Genomic DNA, 21,614 nt, shown 5'->3' with positions numbered 1-21,614 from the left:
ACAACTTGGCATTCAGTATTATCATCCGCTGAAAACTAATCAATAACCATCAAGACCTTAGCCTCAATGCCTCCTTGTGCAATTGGATCTTTAATTTCCTCACATGTAGACACCAGTCATTTTGGATTGGCAACAGCATTCTTCTCCATGATCTTTATCAACACAGGTGCACCTGAAGGCTCTGTGCATAGCCCCCTGCTCTACTTGCTTTACACCTGTAACTGTATGGCTAAGCACAGCTCCAATGCCATAACCACAAGGAATTCTGCAGATGCTGGAAATTTAAGCAACACACATCAAAGTTGCTGGTGAACGCAGCAGGCCAGGCAGCATCTCTATGAAGAGGTACAGTTGACGTCTCGGCCCGAAACGTCGACTGTACCGTACCTCTTCCTAGAGATGCTGTCCAATGCCATATTTAAGTTTGCTGATAATGCCACTGCCATAAGCCGAATCAAAGATGACAAATCAGCATCCAGGAGGGAGATTGAAAATCTGGCTGACTGGTACCACAACAATCTTTTACTCATTGTCAGCAAGACCAATTATCTGATTATTGATCAGGAGGAGAAAATCAGAGGTCCATGAGCAAGTCCATGTAGGGGGAACTGAGGTGGAGATGGACAGCAACTTGACCTGTCCTGGGCCTGGCACTTAAAGTGCAATTATGAAGAAAGCACAGCAATGCCTGTGCTTAGGAGTTTGTGAATATTCAGCATTACACCTATGACTTTGACAAACTTGTATAGATGTTTGGTGGAAAGTATACTGGCTGGTTGCATCACAGCCTGGTATGGAAACACCAATGCTCTTGAATGGAAAATCCTACAAAAAGTAGTGATAAGGTCCAGTCCATCACGTGTAAATGCCTCCATACCATTTAGCAATTCTTCACACCACCCACCACCTGGGTCATGTTTTCTTCTTGCTGTTACCATCAGGAAGAAGGTACAGGAACCTCAGGACTCTCAACATCAGGTTCAGGAACAGTTATTACCCCTCAACCATTCGACTCTTGAACCAAATGGGATAACTTCACTCAACTTCACTTGTCTCATCACTGAACTGTTCCCACGACCTGTGGACTCACTGTCAAGGACTGTTCATCTCAAGTTCTTGATATTTATTGCTTATTTATTACTATTACTTCCCTTTTTCTTTTTGTATTTGCACAGTTTGTTGTATTTTACACTCTGGTTGCTCGTCCTGTTGGTGTGATCTTTCATTAATTCTGTTATGGTTATTGGATTTATTGTGTATGCCTGCAAGAAAATGAATCTCTGGTTTGTATATGGTGACATACATGTACTTGGGTAGCAAATTTACTTTAAACTTTACTTTGAACTTTATATATTGCCGTAATTTTGTAATATTTAGATTGAAACCCGTTGGGGAAATGTTAGGATTGTTAGATGCATAGGAGTTTTTTGACAGCTGGAGCATAAAACTACATGAGTGAGGGAATGCAATGACAATATCATTGATGTTCTTACTAATCAAGTTTTTGGTGAAAGAAGTTTATAAAACTAAGCGGCTTTTAGCTGTGTCCTGCCAGCATCTCCAGTGTTCAGAACCTAATATGTAGGAATTTGTAAGGGAAAACGTGGACACAGTTATAAAGAAAAATGGTAATGAAGTCAATACTTATAGATAATTGTTTGTGGGTGTAAGACTTTCATTTCTACCACTACAACTCTATTAAGTTTCCTTTCTTTTGAATACGTAGGATTGAAATGCAAGAACATAACTTAATACTATGTAACTCTAATGTTAGGGGATGTTGACTGCACGGACTGAGTATGGAAATTGAAGCCTTCAAATAAATGTGAACTTGCTGAGCTACCATAGGAGCCAGTCTACTTTTCCATCTTGTTCTGATTGATTCAAAACCAGTTAATAACTTCTGTGGAATTCCTAGGAAATCCATGAAGAAAATGATAATGGCTCAATTTAAATTGTTTTCTTTACTTCAAACAATTTCCTTATTGCATTTTACAAATATTTTTGATCCCTGCAGGTTGGAGGGAAGGCAGTACATGTGAACCCACATTATCAAACCAACATCATGAATAGGAACAAACGCGACAACCAGTTCTACAGTGTAGAGGTTGGGGATTCAACCTTCACTGTCCTGAAACGCTATCAAAACTTGAAGCCCATTGGTTCAGGAGCACAGGGAATTGTATGGTAAGTTAGCTTCTTTGACTTTTGCCATCAGTCATGCAAAACAAGGACTGACCTCTGAGCTTTTCATTTAAAAATAATGAATGGAAATGTGGAGAATCTTTTCCCCTTTTATTAATGTAATATTTTATTACCATTTAATGAATCAGTGTTTTGCTGTTTTTGGCACATGTCAGATAACAAATTATAAAGCTGAAACTTTCAGGTTGGAAAAGGTGTAGCTGATATGGTTAGATGGATTAGCATTATTTGTCCTATAAGCACATGTATATTGAAACATCAAAACATACCGTGAAATGTGTTATTTGTGTCAAGGGTTATGCCGGGGGCGGCCCACAAGTGTCGCCACACTTAGCATGGGAAGTAGCAGTGCTAATTAATGTTGATCTCTTGTCAACAGTAATGATCATGCAAGTTGAATTTCACATGGCATAATAGAACTTTGCACAGAACAACCAAGCAGCACATACATTATATGAGGCAGTCAAAAAGAAGAATATTCAGTAGATCTGCTGTGGGCAGAGATAACTGCATGGTGCAGTTATATTTGTTCATATGTCTTTTTTCTGTGTTTTACAAATTAGAGTTGAAGTATTTTACATAAGTGACTGGAACTTTGTTTGGGTCTGAATCTGAGGAATGTGTGCTCTCACAAGATTAGAATCCTGTCTCTTACTATCCACATTTATTTGCTGTTATTTAATCAGCATTGAATATCAGTTACTAGTAAGGAAGAGAAAATCGAACTCCATGTTTTTACAGTTGCACAAAAATGCTGCAGTGTATCTTGTGTTATTGGGTCATTAATATTATAGCACTTGGTGGTCAAAAAGCGACTACAAGTCTGCCTTCAGCAACATTACACCTAATATAAATTCACATTTAAGTACAGTAAAATCATTTCTATGGAATTGAAGAGGTGTTCCAAGTTTTAAAGGGCCTGTGAGTTACTAATTTAATTGTAAGGCTCACTGGTTCACTCGAGTTACAAAAAAGCTGAAATGGTTGACATCAGTCCCTGTAATTAGATTGTTGCCTGAACAGTATTCTGCACTTACTGCCAAGATTTCCTGAAGGAAGTTCAGTAATGGGTTAATCTCAACTACACCTTATGACTACTCTCCTGCAATTAACATTCTCTATTGAGGTAGCACATTGGTGAGGTATTAAGTTTTGCTCCTCACTAATTCTACCCCCCAGCTTATTCACAAGAATATGTTTGCACTTCTTTTTGTGGAGCGAGTGCAATCCCCATGACTAATGGCTTAATAGTTAGCAAAAATAATTTTTTCATTCGATACGATTACACTAACAAAAGATTCATCAATAGCATGCATGGATGGTATTATTAACTGGTTATAACGATATTAATGCTTTTATAGAATTGTTTAACTGAACTTGGTTAAGTGTAAGATGCTAATTTCTGGATAAATGGTGGGGATCCTGAGATCCTTGATAGTGAAAGTTGAGAGAAACAAAAGCAGAAAGTAGAAGAAAAAGGCACTTGTCTGGAATGGCAAAAACTTGCAATTAGTTACACAAGTATGGTTGACGTGTTCGTTTGAATAGTTGCACTTTGGGTTAGATGCAGAGCAGAAGAGAAAAGTGAACTTTGATCTAAAGCTGGCATAACTACTGAATGATTGAGGTCAGGATGGTGTAATAAATAGATGACTTTATTTCTATCCCCCAGATCTGAGATGTTGACGCTAAAAGTCAGAAGGAGCATGTCACTTTATTCTAACTATCAAATATATTTCAGCCTTTTTATAGAGCAAGCTTAGATTCCAATTGAATACATTTAAAAAATGTTGATTTTAAATTCCTCAGCTCTCCTTATCAAGTGAATAGATGTTATATTAAGAAATATCTATTCCACCCAGCACTACGATAGAGCTAATGGGAGAATCAGTGAGCAAAGCTGCTTAAGACTGGACCACATTTTTAAATGCCGGTGTCTTGTGGCTGACCTTAAAACTGAATGGAACTGTGGGGAATCAACAGTCATCAGGATTGTTTTAATAAATCATGGAAACATCACTGTTCCACCATTTATGGTATTCTTCTCATTTTGTCTTAGTTCCAGGCTACTTATTATTCAGTATGCAGAGAAAATTCACAAGGATGTTGCCAGCACTTGAGGAACTGAGTTATAGGAAAAGGTTGAAGGGCCTACTCTTGCACCTATTGTCTATTGTTACGACTTTATTCCCTGGAGCGTAGGAAAATGAGGGGCGATTTGATGGAGGTATATCGAATTGAGGGTATTGATAGGATAAATGCAAACAGGCTTTTGCCACACAGGTTGAATAAGACTAGAACTAGAGATCATGGGTCGAGGGTGAAAGGTGAACTACTTAAGGGGAACATGAGAAGAAATTTAATTCAGAGGGTAGTGAGAGTGTGGAATGAGCTGCACAGTGGAAGAGGTGGATTAGAGTTCCACTTCAACATTTCAGAGGAATGTGGGAGGGGTATGGAGGGCTGCAGTTCAAGTTCAGGTCAGTGGTTTGACATGGACTCTTCTGTGATGTATTACTCTGTGGCTCTATACATTAAATAAAGCATAACTTTTAATGTCCACTGTTTAGTGCCTGAATTGATTGAAAGCTACCAGGTTAAGTTAAGTACATTTGTGTTGTCATTTCTTACAGTTTTTCCTGATACTTTATTTTTATATTATAGTGCAGCCTATGATGCAGTTCTCGATAGGAATGTGGCTATCAAGAAACTCAGCCGACCGTTTCAAAATCAGACTCATGCGAAAAGAGCTTATAGAGAATTAGTCCTCATGAAGTGTGTCAACCATAAAAATGTAAGAAGCTTTATCTGGTATATTAATTTATCATGCGAAGTTAATTCACCAAAAGAGGGGAAAAAACGCAGTAGAAGCTTATGACTAACTTGGATGTGTTTTGATTATTCTTGAATATTGCTTGAACAGTACTTTGATCGTTTAGATGGAAAATGATTTATTGCAGATTATTTTAATTCAGGATGCTCAAGCCAAATAGATGCTAATTCAGTAATAGCTTGAATTTCAACCCAGTAATGCCGTCTATGGGTTGAATTAAATGATAACCGACGTTATTCTCAGTACTTGGTCTTAAATTGGTTCCTTTTCAGAGGATGTCAGTCGCCTTTAATGTCAACAAAAAGAAATACTGAGCAGATTTGATAACAGATCTTCAGGCATTTTTCCTTTGGCTTGATCCATGTAAGGTCTACACTTTAAGCAGTAGAAGTAGGCAAATATTTTTTTTTCATTTCAAGATATTTTATTTAAATCTTTTTATTAATTATTATTGAAAGTCTACAACAAAAAAATACATTAAAATAATCAAGTCAGTATATCAATATGTATAATAAGAGTCAAACTATTAACCAAGCTAAACAGTGTATCAATAATAATAATTTTAAAAAACCAAAATGTTAAAGCTACTTTTTTTTAGGAAAAAAGAACCCCTACTAACTAAAACAAAAAAAAACCTCAGCTAACAAAAAAAATGAGAAAAAAAAACATTTGGAGCACAAACCCGGAGCTATACGCCATACAAGCTTCTATAGGCAAATAGTTGCCAGACTCATTTACAGATTTCCAGCTGCAGTTGTTTGGATTGATGATTAAGTATAATTGCATATTATGGCTGTATAGAATCTTTTATAAATTGGGTGCTTTATTGATCTATAGTCGGGTCAACGTTGTAGAATATCTCATTCCACCCCCCCCCCCGCCCCCCACACCTTGAAATATTTTGCTCTTATTCAGGGATTTCTTCGGAATAATCAAATGTTATTGCCTTGTTACAAACAACAGGGATTCTGCAGATGCTGGAAATTCAAGCAACACACATTTTAATTCGACATCCTATTCCCATTCTGACATGTCTATTCACGGCCTCCTCTACTGTAAAGATGAAGCCACACACAGGTTGGAGGAACAACACCTTATATTCCGTCTGGGTAGCCTCCAACCTGATGGCATGAACATTGACTTCTCTAACTTCCACTAATGCCCCACCTCCTCCTTGTACCTCATCCGTTATTTATTTTTATACACACTTCTTTCTCTCACTCTCCGTTTTCTCCCTCTGTCCCTCTGACTATACCCCTTGCCCATCCTCTGTGTTCCCCCCCCCCTTCCTTGTCTTTCTCCTCGGGCCTCCTGTCCCATGATCCTCTCATATCCCCTTTGCCAATCACCTGTCCAGCTCTTGGCTCCATCCCTCCCCCTCCTGTCTTCTCCTATCATTTTGGATCTCCCCCTCCCCCTCCCCCTCCCACTTTCAAATCTCTTACTAACTCTTCCTTCAGTTAGTCCTGACGAAGGGTCTCGGCCTGAAATGTTGACTGTACCTCTTCCTAGAGATGCTGCCTGGCCTGCTGCATTCACCAGCAACTTTGATATGTGTTGTTTATTGTCTTTTTTATAGTTTATGATTCAACCAGGTCAAGTTTAGTTTGCATGCTACAGCATTAAAATGCTGTTATGCTAATTTCAACTGCTTAAGAACATTTATGTAAATTAGTTGTGAGTATTTAGAATACTCAGTCCTCTATGCAATTCCTTCAGTTCACACCCCTCAGGCTGAAGAAATTTCTCCTCATCTCATTTTAAAGGGACTTCCCTTTATTGTGAGGTTGTGCCTTTAGATCCGAGAATGCTCCTACTAATGGAAACATCCTCTCCACGATCCTTCTATCCAAGCCTTTCAGTATTTAGCAGGTTTCAATAAGATGCTTGCTTGTCCTTCTGAAGTTTTTCGAGTACAGACCCAGAGCTATCAAATGCTCTTCCAAACATTAAGCATTTTGTTCTTGGGATCATGCTTTTGAACCTTTCATGGACCAGCACATCATCCCATCAGCAGCAGTGATGAGTCGGCTTACAGAGAGGAGGAGAAGCTTGTCAAATGGTACGAGGACAATAACCTGAGTCTCAGTGCGGACAAAATAACAGAGATGATTGTGCACTTCAGGAAGGCGCAGGTCAACCTCTCTCCATTGCACAGTTTACCTGTGCTACACACTTTTGAATTGTATTTTATTAACTTACTTATGGTAATATTACATGTGCTGTATGTTTGGTTTTGTTGTACATCTGTACAGTCAAATGACAAAAAATTTGAACTTAATTATCGAACCTACAATTGCTCACAGTATTTCAAATGCAGTCTAGCCAACATCCTATATGGCTTGAGTGGTATATCCTTGCTTTCATATTCTCATCCACTAGAAATGAATGCTGTAAATGCATTTCTACTTCATTACAAGTCCCTTTGCACCTCTGATTTATGAGTTTGCTCCCTATTTAGGAAATAGTCACAACTTTATTCTTCCCAAACAAAGTGCCTAAACTCTCACTTTCATACATTGTATTCCATCTGCTACCTTTTGCCCATTTTCTTAACCGTATCATTCTCCCAGTTCCCCCTCTCTGCAACACTACCTGTTCCTCCACTTGTCTTTGTGTTGCTTGTAAACTTTGCCACAATGCCACCAGTTCCTTCATCCAGATCATCAATGTATTTCTTTCCTTAAAGGATGTCAATAAATCAGCTGGGCATTTATGAATATCATCTGCTTCATGTGCAAAGCATTTATTTTTCAATTTTTCTTTAATTTGTTTTGCAATTTATTTTCAAATTGAGGACACTATCTTATCAAAGCAGGGAGTTTGCCAAGCATGATAAGTGTTTCAGATCACATGAGGGTAGGGTTTGGCTGGCACCAAGTTCAAGGTTCAAAGGTTCATTTATTATCAAAGTATACAACTTGAAATTCTTCTTCTCTAGGTAGCCATGAAACCAAGAAAGAAAAGAAAGACAGCACAATTATCAACCCTCCCAAGTCCCCCCTCCTGCACAAACAAACAAAGCAGAACAGATGCCTCAACCCTCAAATCCCTCTTCCCGCACAAAAAAACGAACAAAATGGAACTGGCACATCGACCCCCAAATCCCCCTCCCCTCACAAAAAATTAACAAAAATGGTATTGGCACATTGGACCCTGAATCCCTCCTCCACACAAAAAAACAAACAAAATAGAGCTGGCACATTAACCCCCAAATTCCCTCCTCACAGAAAAACCCAAAGAAGACCGGGCAAAAATCACAGAATATAAAAAAACTTGAAGATCTTAGAACAAAAGGTTATAAATAACAAAAAATTGAAAAAAGGTCTATAGTCCAAGTTCATATCCAAAATGCAGAAAACCTGGGCAACACTCTCTAGCAGGCCTTTCCCTCTCCATAGCAGAGCGATCAAAAGACAGGCAGCCGGTGCTCACCCTCTGCACTCACCTTGATGTTTCAGTCTACCTCGTCACTAATCGGCAAATAATGGAAGCTTTAATTGGTGAAATAGAGTCAAACATCAGCTCGCGTCCCATCCTGCAAACTGCCCACCACAAGGTTCACACATGCTGCCTCTGTCTCCAGGAATCTTCTCGGAGATTGCAGAGCACTGAAGCATCCAAACGATCTCCAAGCTTCTGTATTCATCTCAATGTTTCAATCTCCCTCATTGCTTTCATCAGCGAAATGGAGTCGAACATCAGTTCGCGCCCTGTCCCACCGCCTGTCCGAGCTTGCCACCTCTGCCTCCCAGAATTCTCTCAGAGACTGCAGAGTGCTGGAACATCCAAATGATCTCCAAACAGGAAATCACAGGCTCCAACAGTTCCAGAATCATATCAAAGATGGAAAACAAACGTAAAAGACATAGAAGAAGTGAAATATATGGTTTCATAATCTATTCAGATCATGACCGAAGAATCATTACAGGTGTCCCCCGCTTTTCGAACGTTCACTTTACGAAACCTCACTGTTACGAAAGACCTACATTAGTTACCTGTTTTTGCTAACAGAAGGTGTTTTCACTGTTACGAGAAAAGGCAGCACGCGAAAAAAGCAGCTTGTGCCCCGAGCAGCCGTTCCTCCCCTGGATTCAGTTCTGCATTCTAGCCGGTATTGCTTAAACACGTGCCTGTGATCATCCATTAGCAAGATGAGTTCTACGGTATCGGAAAAGCCTAAAAGAGCTCGTAAGGCTGTTACACCTAGCGTAAAACTAGATATAATTAAGCGTTTTGATCGTGGTGAACGAAGTAAGGACAAAGTGAGTTTGGCTTGTGGAAGTTGACGAAGATGATGTTGAAGAGGTTTTGGCATCACATGACCAAGAACTGATAGATGAAGAGCTGATGCAATTGGAAGAGGAAAGGATTACAATCGAAACTGAATGCAGTAGCGAACGGACCGAAAGTAAAGTCGTCCAGGAACTGAACATGAAGCAAATGCGTGAGATTTTCGCTGCAATGATAAAGTACGACTTTAATTTTGAAAGGGTACGTCGGTTTAGGGCATATTTGCGGGATGGTTTGAGTGCTTACAAAGAACTGTATGATCTAAGCAGGCCAAGCAGTCCAGAAAGCCTTCCAATCAGCCACAGCAGACGACAAACCTCGACCTTCGACAACGAGGCAGGCAGACATAGAAGAAGATGACGTGCCTGCCCTGATCGACGATGAGATGACGCCCCAGTGTCCCACCACCCCAACCCCCGGCCCGCGGACAGATACCGATCAATGAAAAATGCAGCGGTGGCTGGAACGCACCCAGCACATCTTTAAGAAAAAAGCCGAAATAAACAAGCTAATTAATTAGGTGCCACCTGGCACCTAATTAATTAGCTTGTTTATTTCGGCTTTTTTCTTAAAGATGTGCTGAGTGCGTCCCGGCCACCGCTGTACCCCTGCATGCTTCGCGGATCGGTATTGGTTCCCTGCTCGGAGGGTGGGGGCCACTGCACCACCCCAACCTCCGATGACTCAGCCTAACACACCATCATCAGTGTGCTTGTCGCTGTCCCAATTCCAGTAAGTGATACTACACTGTACATACATTATTTCTACTTTATATAGGCTGTGTATTTTTACGTGTTATTTGGTATGATTTGGCAGCTTCATAGCTTAAAGGTTACTGGAGAGCGCTTGTGCCGTGTTTCTGCTGAGAGCGCTTGCGTGAGATTTTCACTGCGGAGAACAGTGAGGCAATGATTGTGGAAAAGTATTTCTACTTTATATAGGCTGTGTATTCATCATATCATTCCTGCTTTTACTATATGTTACAGTTATTTTAGGTTTTATGTGTTATTTGGCCTGATTTGGTAGGTTATTTTTGGGTCTGCGAACGTTCACAAATTTTTCCCATATAAGTTAATGGTAATTGCTTCTTCGCTTTACGACATTCTGGCTTACAAACCGTTTCATAGGAACACTCTACCTTTGGATGGCGGGGGAAACCTGCATACGCAGGCACCATCTTAACCAAAAGTCTTGTCCATCGTATGCTTGTGACTGGGAAAAGAACAAAGTACAGTACAATGTCTATTGGAATTTAAAGAAAAGGCTCAGATTTGAAAATAAACAATTTTAATATTTTTCTTTCTGCACAGATGCTGACTTTTAAAAATTTTTTTAATAGATGTCCAACAACTTCGGTATTTACATCTTTTTTCTGGCTTCTATTCTCATTCTTATCCATCTGATTACACATACTGCAGACAGTAAACTACATTTAACAAAGTTCAAAGTAAAATTTATTATCAGAGTACATACATGTCACCACATACAACTCAGATTCCTTTTCCTGTGGGCATACTCAGCAAATCTATAGAATAGTAACTGTAAACAGGATCAATGAACAACAAACTGCAAATGCAGATGTAAATAAATAGCAATAGGTAATGAGAGCGTGAAATAACAAGATAAAGAAAGTGTCATTGAAGTGAGACAGTCAGTTGTGGGAACACTAGAAATAGAATGAGAATAGTTATCCCCTTTTTGTTCAAGACCCTGATAGTTGAGGGGTAGTAATTATTCTTGAACTGGTGGTGCAAGCCCTGAGGCACTTGTACCATCTACCTGATGGTAGCAATGAGTATAGCCTGGGTGGTGAAGGTCTTTGATGGATGCTGCTTTTGTACAGCAACATTTCCTGTCGATGTGCTCAGTGATTGGGAAGGTTTTACCTATGATGTACTGGGATGAATCCACTACCTTTTATAGGATTCTCTGCTCAAAGGCATTGGTATTTCCATGCCAGGCTGTAATGCAGCCAGTCAACACACTGTCTACCACACGTCTATATAGAAGCCTGCCAAGGGTTTTGTTGACATGCCTAATCTCCGCAGACACCTGAGGAAATAGAGTCACTGTTGTGCTTTCTTTGCAATTATAGTTTTATGATGGATTCAGGACAGGTCCTCTAAAATAGTGACACCCAGGAATTTAAAGTTACTGACCCATTCCACTTCTGATTACTGGCTGTGAGTACTGACTTATGGACCACTGGTTTCTCTTTCCTGACTTTTTTTTGCCAACTGAACTGACTGGGTTCTGCATGTGAAGAAGTCCAGGATCCAATTACACAAGGGGGCCTAGGTCTTGGAGTTAACTGATTTAGTTTTGAGGGGATGATTGTATTAAATGCTGAGCTGTAGTCAATAAAGAGCATCCTGATGCATCCATCTTTGCTATCCAGATGTTCCAGGGTTGTGTGAAGTGCCAATGAGATGGCATCTGTTGTAGACCTGTTGCTTCAGTAGACAAATTGGAGTGGATCCAAGTCGCCACTCAGACAGGAGCTGATATGCTTCAACACCAGCCTCTCAAAACACTTCATCACTGTGGATGTAAGTGCCATTGGGTGATAGTCATTGTGGGAGGTTACCATGTTTTTCTGGGGCATCAGTATGATTGAAACCTGCTTGAAGCCACCAGGTACCACATACTGCCAGAGCGAGATATCTGCGAACGAGATATCTGTGAACACTTCAGCCATTTAGTCAGCACAGGTCTTCAGTACTCGACTAGGTACTCAGTCTGGACTGGATGCTTTCCGTGGATTCATTCTCTTGAAGGCAGCCTGCACGTCATCTTCAGATATTGAGACCAAAGGATCATCGGCAGATATTGGTCAAAGCGAGCATAGAAAGTATTGAGTTCGTCTGGAAGCAAAGCTCTGCTGTCCCCTGTGTTGTAGGAGTTACCTTTGTAGGAGGTTATGACATTCAAACCCTGCCACAGATGTTGAGCATTCTTTGTTGATTCCTGTTTAGGCCGGAATATCCACTTCATTCGTGAGGTGGCTTTCCGGAGATTATACCTGCACCCCTTGTAGCATTCTTGATCTCCAGACTCGAATGCCTCTGGTCAGGCTGTCAGCAAATTCTGGATTTCATGGTTCATCAGGGCTTCTGTTTGGGGTAAACCCTGAAGGATTTCATTGGGACACACATTCATCTACAGCTGTTTTAATAAAGTCTGTAACAACCCTGGTGTAGTCATTCGGGTCCTCAGATGAGTTCTTGAATGCGGCCCAGTCCACTGACTCAAGGCAATCCTGTAACTGTTCCTCTGCCTCCCGCGACCACCTCTTGGTTGTCTTGATCTCTGGAGCCTTGCTGTTTAGGCTCTGTCTGTATGCAGGTAGTAGGAGTACAGCCAAAAGATCCAACCTGCCAAAATGCGGTCTCAGGAAGGAATGGTAGGCATTTCTTATCGTAGTGTAGCAGTGGTCTAGATTATGTGTTGGTGATAATGGGTGGGATTTTCTTCAAACAGGCCTGGTTTAAAATCGCTAACTATAATTTGATGGGCTTATTCTTGTCTGGTGGTGATATTGTGCATTTTGCGAGTGTTTGCTTATAATCAGCCACTGGTTTGTTTATAAACTGCGTTCAGGATCATGGATGAGACCTCCTGAGGCAAATAGAATGGTCTACATTTGATTGTTATGTATTCTAAGTCAGCGGAGCATGAGGTCGACATGAGCCCCGCTTCCAAACACCAACGAGAACTGACTAAAAAGCACACGCTGCCACCTTTTTTCTTACCAGAGTTTACAGTTTGGTCCATTCTGAAAATTGCAAAACCTTCTGGTCAGATAACTACGTCAGGAATATTCACTGTTAACTAAGTTTCAATGCAAACTGAGATCTTCCTCTGTTACAGCAGCCTTGTCCTGAGATTGTCAATGTTATTTTCCAGTGACTGCATATTCACAAACTAGATGCTGGGTAGCGAAGGCCTTGTCTTTCTGCACTTCAGCTTGGTTTGCATTCTGCCTCTCCTGCCGCATTAACCCTTAAAGGCACCATGCTTAACTGCTCCGCTGGAGCTCATGACTCCTGCTTCGCACTTGATCGTCAATCATGAGATCTGAAGGTCATTGATGTAATTTCATAGTCCGTTGTTAAGAGGAAATTTGCATACTTCAGGTTGCAGTAAAAGTAATTCAAAAGAAGTATATTTTAGAGGAAAACTGGTACCGGCGTCATCTTGTGTGTGAACCCTCTCGAAGCTAGCACTCCTTCTTTAAACTTTCCCTGGCCCAGAAACTCTATCTCATAGAGAGAGGAATAGTACAGAATCAAGGTCAATGGCCCACCAAGTCCTATGAAGACAATTAAATGCATATTTTTACACAAATCTTACCTCATCATATTCTCCCCATGTTCCCATCAACTTCACCTTTCTTTTCTGCCTCCTAGATTTACCACTTAGCTGCACACTGGATAGTTTACAATTAACTTGGGAACCTGTACATTTTTTGGGGGGCTTTGGAATGTAGGAGAAAATGGAAGCTTCTTTGGAGGAGACCCAGGTAGTCACAGGGAAAACAGCAAACTGCTCACATAGACTAGAGATCAAGGTTGAATCTGGGTCGATAGACCTACATGGCATCAGCAATATTGGCTGTTGTACAGTTTACCCCGACAACATTGTTATCCATTCTTTATGTAACTCAAATGTCTTTTCCTAACTTTTCCCAATGGGAAAAACTTCAATTTGAAGCATCCTTGTGCTGCCTGCCCGGCCAAATATTTCCAGCATTTTCTATTTATTCCAAATTTACTTTTTATTTCTTTTGATGTAAATATCCATATGAGCTATCATCATGATACATTCTTCTGTGGAACTGATATTAAGTCAGATTTGGTTCTGCTCAGTACGTCCCAACATGCTTTACAGTCGTGGTTATATTGAGGGGAAAGAACACTGATTTTAAACTGTTACCCATCTCGGGAAATTGGAGGCCTAGATTCTATCAGCTGAATAAAGTATGAAGCAGGATCCACTGAGAGACTATGCAATCAATATCGAGGGAGGTACTATATATATTTCCCTACAAGATGCTAATCACCATTTTAAAAAGGAGAAATTGTTTTTAACTTGAGCCTCATAATTGGTGGTAAAATCTTTACTTGAAATGAGAAATTTCTGGGTTGTATAATGTTTCTACTGAAATAAGTTAACAGTTGCTGATTTTCCGGTGGCATTAAACGATAGCTCATCAGCTCTTTTAAATCCATGGGTTCACAGCAGACTTCTACTCACACTGTATACACGAACATTTTCTTTCAGTGGGAAAAAAATCACACCCTTTAATAGTATTATTAATTCCAATAATTCAAAGATGCTGCTCAGGATGAGGGTGTGAATTCCTTTCTACTGAAAACTGTTCATGATGCCACAAAATCATTTTGCAAAAAAATGTTTACTGAGTCTTTTCTATTCTTGCTGACAATAAATTATTTGTTTTTTTTTCTATGAACTTTCTCTTTCGAGGTTCTGAAATATGAATTAAAAGGCTAATTAGATGAGTGCATATGTTTTTGGTAATGTTTTCTGCTTATCTGTTTAATGACTATAAATAAGTTTAAATGACTTCAGCAATGAAAATTATTAACAGTTCCTTATAGTCTGAGACAGGAATAAGCTTAGAACGTACACAAATTAAACACTAGTTACATTAACCTTTGAATATTCAATGTATTCCAGATAATTGGCCTGCTGAATGTATTTACACCACAAAAATCACTTGAGGAATTTCAAGATGTGTAAGTATTTTACCATAATGGTGTAAAGAAGGAAATTTTAAGCATATTGGGTTGTTTCTCATATTCCATAATGTTACAAAGCATTTTGATTTTTTTTTAGTGCTGTTACTACAGGTGACAGTAGTTAAATAAGAAATTAGAAACTGTTGATGCATTCTTTTAATGACACATGAATGTGCTTTTCTCCTTGATTGTTCTTGCTGACAGTTACATAGTGATGGAACTTATGGATGCCAATCTCTGTCAGGTGATTCAGATGGAACTAGACCATGAGCGAATGTCTTACCTACTCTATCAGATGCTGTGTGGCATCAAGCACCTTCATTCAGCTGGCATTATACACCGGGTCAGTGATTTTTTTTTCTACAGTCTAAGGCAAATCTAGATTGAACATTAACTAAAAACTAGTCGTTTCAGTGTAATTTTAGGCAGTGATTATCTTTTGACTGGTGTCATGCAATAGCACACTGTGGAAGGCTGCAGTTTTGTTATTGGGTTCTCATTGTCTGATTGTAAGGTGGGGGAGGAAAGAACCATGTGGCGATTAGAGATCCTCTTCCGCTGTAGTTAATTGCTAGACTTCAGTGCTACTGATGAAAGACATGTTCGAAACTTTTGATGCTATTCATACCAGTAGGAAGAAAGCAATTCTAAAATATGTAGCCCAAGTGAAGGAAAGAAATTAAGGAAGCCATTTTCACTATTGTATTCTCACTTGAGGATTAACTGTAATGTTCTACTTTGCCATCGGTTTGCTGCTACTATTTATAAAGCAGTTGATAGTTCCTCTTCAGATACTGTACATTGTATATAAGATCATTGTATATAAGATCATTGTACTAACCATAGTTACACTGAGTGCAGGTCATTGTTTTGCAAATGTTAAAATGCAAACCAACAGTGAGCTGATCTTTACTTCCTCGGTGTAAAAGCTAAAATGAATGTATTTTGATTTTTATGATTGTAATGGATAGACTGGTAAACAGGGAACACGAGATTCTGCAGATGGTGGATATCTTGACCAACGTGCACAGAATGCTGGAAGCAGGTCAGGCAGCATCAATGGAAGGAAGTGAACAACCAGCATTTTATACAAAGGCACTTCATGAGGACTGGAAAGAGAGAGGGTACAGCCAGAGTTTACCTCTTTCACCTATCACTTCCCAGCTTTACAGGCCATTCCCACTCCTTACCTTGCTCCCTTCACCCGGATTTATCACCCACCCCCCCCCCTTTATTCTGATTTCTGCCCTCTTCTTCCAGTCCTGATGAAGGATCTCAGCCCAAAATATTGACTGTTCATTTCCCTCCAGAGAAGCTGCCTGACCTCCTGAGTTTCTTTAGCATGATGTTTTGCTTCCATGGGATATTAGCAATGTATCATTCTGTGCTTCCATTGTCATTCTAAATTCAGAATTTAAACATCATCCTGTGCAGGTTTTATTTATGGACCAAGTCCCAGAATATTGGAATTATTTTCAAATTCATTTATGCCAATGCAGTTCTGTTGTATTTTGCTTGTAACATCTCAGTGATTTTCTTTTGTCTTGAGTGTTCCCTGTTTCTAAACAAAATGGCTCAAGTTGGCTGTTTGTCAGAAGTACAAACATGGGGAGGGAAATATGCTTTGCTAAAGTCATTTTAAGGCAGCAGTGGCTTTACATATTCTCTTATTTATAAATATATTACTTGCCAAAGCCAGTCTTTTCTGAAGTGAGAATATGCAGTCAATATGTGGGATTTCATGGAGGATGAAATGAAGTTACTCTAATTTGACAGCTGCTTGAGATGTGGAAAAGTGGTCTTTTTTAAGTTGGATTCCAATTAATGACTCTCCAGGTGCAGCTCAGTGGAAGTTATGTGCCAGTGGCAACTCAAGGGAAGCTTGAGGATGTTAATGTAAAATAGCAGCCTGCAACACGGTTATTTGTATGATTAGTAGGAAAATGCACCAAATAGTTATACCCTGTTCAGTTTTATTAGTATAAGGAATACATGGTAAAGCAGTCAGAATATTGTAATGTAATTTTTGTCATATTGCAGGGATTTCTCTTTAATTGTCCTGAAAAAGGGTCTCAGTTCGAAATACCGATTTTTTATTCATTTCCGTAGACGCTGTCCGATCTGCTGAGTTCCTCCAGCGTTTTGTGTGTGTTGCTTTGGATTTCCAGCATCTGCAGGCTTCCTCTTGCTTGTGGTGGGAAGATGTGTGTGGTTTTGAAGACGCTTCATGCAGTTGTTTTGACCCGGAGTTAAAGGTTAGGTCATCTGGTGTAGCGTGCCCTTTTTATGAATGTAAAGGAGATTGAGATCCTTTTAACACCAAGAGTGAGAAGGAGAAAGATTGTGAAGGAGGAGAAGATGGCGACATGACGCAGCGCGCAGCGGCCACTCCAGTGAATGATATCTGTAATCTGTCAAGTAGGGTGCCGTGCGCAATCCTGATTTGATGGAGACAGATATGAGAGAACGGAGGAACATCTGGAGAAACTTCTGAAATGCCTTTTTCGCTGCTGCTGGTACTGTGTGATCGAGAAGGCCCCGAGTCCTCGGCTTTGCTTGTTGCTCGGCGGCCAGGGCGGGGTCAAAGTGCTCGGCAGAGACGGTGCTCGGTGTCGGAGGGCTGGTCGGAGGCTCGAAGTTTTCAGATGGACTCAGAGTCGACTGTGGTTGTGTGCTTCCAATGCATCGGCAGTTGTCGGCACCTGGAGGTTTATGGCAGGGAGAGTTTCTCCCTTTTGCCGCCTGCTATCGGGACTATGGGGAGTCAATCGGAACTTTGAGACTTTTTTTTTTACCGTGCCCATGGTCTGCTCTTTATCAAATTATGGTGTTGCTTTGCACTGCTGTAACTATATGTTATAATTATGTAGTCTTGTCAGTGTTAGTCTTTGGTTTGTCCTGTTTTTTTTGTGATACCACTCTGAAGGAACATTGTATCATTTCAATAGACAATAGACAATAGGTGCAGGAGTAGGCCATTCGGCCCTTCGAGCCAGTACCGCTATTCACTGTGATCATGGCTGATCATCCACTGTCAGTATCCAGTTCCTGCCTTATCCCCATAACCTTTGATTCCTCTATCTTTAAGAGCTCTATCCATCTCTTTTTTGAAAGCATCCAGAGACTTGGCCTCCACAGCCTTCTGGGGCAGAGCATTCCATATATCCACCACTCTCTGGGTGAAATAATGCACGCATTTCTAAATGACAATAAACGAGGACTGAGTGTCCTCATAATCTAAAAAAAAATATCAATTTTGACCAGCCTTGTCAGCAAGATATCACCTTTTCCCTGTCATTCAACTATTGACCAATATATCAGGAAGCTAGCTTCCGGAAGTTTCACTGCTCTTCTAGTGTGAATTGTTTTAGATTAGAGGCTTGACTTAAAGCATAAAGAGAAAGCCCTGTATACTGAGAACCAAGCAACACTCTCAACTTTACTCAACACACATAAAAGTTGCTGGTGAACACAGCAGGCCAGGTAGCATCTCTAGGAAGAGGTGCAGTCGACGTTTCAGGCCGAGACCCTTCGTCAGGACTAACTGAAGGAACAGTGAGTAAGGGATTTGAAAGTTGGAGGGGGAGATCCAAAATGATAGGAGAAGACAGGAGGGGGAGGGATGGAGCCAAGAGCTGGACAGTTGATTGACAAAAGGGATATGAGAGGATCATGGGATAGGAGGTCCGGGAAGAAAGACAAGGGGCGGGGGGCCCAGGGGATGGGCAAGGGGTATATTCAGAGGGAGAAAAAGGAGAAAAATAAGTAACAGATGGGGTACGAGGGGGAGGTGGGGCATTAGCGGAAGTTAGAGAAGTCGATGTTCATGCCATCAGGTTGGAGGCTACCCAGACGGAATATAAGGTGTCGTTCCTCCAACCTGAGTGTAGCTTCATCTTTACAGTAGAGGAGGCCGTGGATAGACATGTCAGAATGGGAATGGGATGTGGAATTAAAATGTGTGGCCACTGGGAGATCCTGCTTTCTCTGGCGTTCAGAGCGTAGGTGTTCAGCTAAGCGGTCTCCCAGTCAGCGTCGGGTCTCGCCAATATATAAAAGGCCTCATCGGGAGCACCAGACGCAGTATATCACCCCAGCCGGCTCACAGGTGAAGTGTTGCCTCACCTGGAAGGACTGTTTGGGGCCCTGAATGGTGGTAAGGGAGGAAGTGTAAGGGCATGTGTAGCACTTGTTCCGCTTACACGGATAAGTGCCAGGAGGGAGATCAGTGGGGAGGGATGGGGGGGACGAATGGACAAGGGAGTCACGTAGGGAGCGATCCCTGCGGAATGCAGACTTTACTCTCAGCTTTACTCCTGTGTTTGAGCTAATTGTCCAAAGTAACAATAATTAATCTGGCCCTACCTGACTGAGTCTTAATCTTAACAGAACCTGAAGATACGTTCAGACGTTATACAATTAAAACAGTGCTGTAATCAGACATCGAAAAAATCTTTATTTGTTTATCCAATGTTTCCTATTCTGGAATTGTACATTTGGATTGAGTTATTGTATAAGAGTTAATGTGTGCAGATGAGAGTTGTGTTTACAGTGGAGATTGACACAATGCAGCTTTATTTATAAGGGCTAGGAAGGTACACAAGACAGATTTCTCCAGTGACCATCTGCTGTGGGTGTGTATGGACCAACTGCTCATGTTCAGTTCACTGCTATTTATATTCTCAAATATTTATGCAAGATTGTTTGGTTGAACTCAACAGATAAAAGAAACCTTGACAAATTTAATGAGGGCAGTCGTCAAAGGAAAAGTTGATCAGCCAGTGAATTGCCTTTCTATTAACATACATCAAAGTTGCTGGTGAACGCAGCAGGCCAAGCAGCATGTATAGGAAGAGGCGCAGTCCCTGACGAAGGGTCTCGGCCTGAAACGTCGACTGCGCCTCTTCCTATAGATGCCGCTTGGCCTGCTGCGTTCACCAGCAACTTTGATGTACGTTGCTTGAATTTCCAGCATCTGCAAAATTCCTGTTGTTTGCCTTTCTATTACCCTATTTTCTTAAATTTTGTTCCTTCTAAAAGAGTGACTCACTGTTGAAGAATGCTTCAAAAACAGCAGTTGTCAACAACAGATAAGTTGATGACATAGGTGTTATTCACCAGCGAGCCCTTTTAGCCTATAGTGGGTGTTGGTTATGATTGTGAGCTTTTTCCATGATCTACATGGTCTAAAATAGCCTGCAGAAGGAAACAAACATTTAATGCAACTGGTCTCTGTCCATGCATATATTCTTCTCAAACCTTCCAATAAGAACTTTCTATCTTGTTTTGCTGTTCTGTTCAGTCTCTCTAAGGTAACCTGCCCATTTTGTTGCAAAGGTAAAACACAAGATGGATTGGCTTTATCTGTCTTGTGAACATTCTAGCTGCTCCAAACAGGTTCTCTTCCTCAGCTTACTTTTCTATTTATTTAGTAAGATGTGTTTATAGTGCTGCTTAATACTCAAAGCATTCCCACTGAGACAAGAAATCAGTTCCCTTGTCCTACCCAAATTAAATTCTGTGGTTTGAACAACTTCAATAAAATGTTACCTGGTTTTGCTGAACATTAAGGAAAATAAATTGTTTCAGGAGCTTTATTTCCCTGTCAAAGAATTACTGGAAAGCAGCAGGAATGCACCGACAAAATTTGTGGCAAGTGTCAAATGAAAGAAAAGTTCATTGAGGAGGGGAAACTCAATAAACAGGTTACATCTATTGACCTATTCTTTAAATTGAAGGTTTTAAGATGGTGCTCAATAGTTGTATTAGTTTATAGAATTCCTCCATAAATGGATGGGCCCCAAGCAGTTGCGAGACACTCCAGAAGGTGGTTTTGCTTTGCTTGGGTTTCGTTATCTGTGACATAACTGCTAGATCAGTGGGGCAAATGAGCACTTTCTGGCTTTATGTTTCTAATGTGGCATCACAACTCATAGTTTTAGGATAGTGATTTGACTTCTATGATCTACATTTACATCCATCCAATGTGCTCCCGGGGGCTCATTCGCAACTAGCTATGTAACTTTGATTTAACTGCAAGTCCTGCTTCATGTATTCTGCCATTAGAAAATCATTTTCATTGTATTTTAAGCTATGTATCATTATCCTATTACAAAACTATGTTGTGATTATCTTCTAGGATCTATTTTCCTTCCAATATCATCAAGTTCAGTTTTATTGTCAACTTTCAGTATATAGAGTAGCTTTCAGAAGTATTCACCCCCTACCCAGCCAGAACTTTTCATGTTTTTTTTTACAGCATTGAATCACAGTGGATTTAATTTGGCTTTTTTGACATAGATCAACAGGAAAAAAAAATCTCTTTCATGTTAAAGTGAAAACGGATCTCTACAAAGTGATCTAAATTCATTACAAATATAAAATACAAAATAATTGATTGCATAAGTATTCACCCTCTTCAAGTCACTGTTTAGTAGATGCACCTTTGGCAGCAATTACAGCCTTAAGTCTGTGTGCATAGGTCTCTATCGGCTTTGCACATCTGAACACTGCAATTTTTT

General features: G+C 40.4%; 1 protein-coding gene across 4 annotated transcripts in view; it reads left to right on the top strand.

The window, feature by feature from the left end:
- The window catches only part of mapk8b (mitogen-activated protein kinase 8b), a 142,565-nt gene that overhangs the window by 82,227 nt on the left and 38,724 nt on the right, over positions 1 to 21,614 (top strand). For all 4 annotated transcript variants that reach the window (XM_063070667.1, XM_063070668.1, XM_063070666.1 and 1 more), the window contains 4 exons: positions 2,018 to 2,187; positions 4,870 to 4,999; positions 15,032 to 15,090; positions 15,298 to 15,436. In XM_063070667.1, coding sequence (XP_062926737.1) covers positions 2,066 to 2,187; positions 4,870 to 4,999; positions 15,032 to 15,090; positions 15,298 to 15,436 — 450 coding nt within the window. In that variant the 5' untranslated portion in view covers positions 2,018 to 2,065. The remainder of the gene's footprint in view (positions 1 to 2,017; positions 2,188 to 4,869; positions 5,000 to 15,031; positions 15,091 to 15,297; positions 15,437 to 21,614) is intronic.

The sequence above is a fragment of the Mobula hypostoma genome, chromosome 18 (genome assembly GCF_963921235.1).
Source record: "Mobula hypostoma chromosome 18, sMobHyp1.1, whole genome shotgun sequence".
Taxonomy (NCBI): domain Eukaryota; kingdom Metazoa; phylum Chordata; class Chondrichthyes; order Myliobatiformes; family Myliobatidae; genus Mobula; species Mobula hypostoma.
This window is presented reverse-complemented; position numbering and strand designations above follow the sequence as displayed.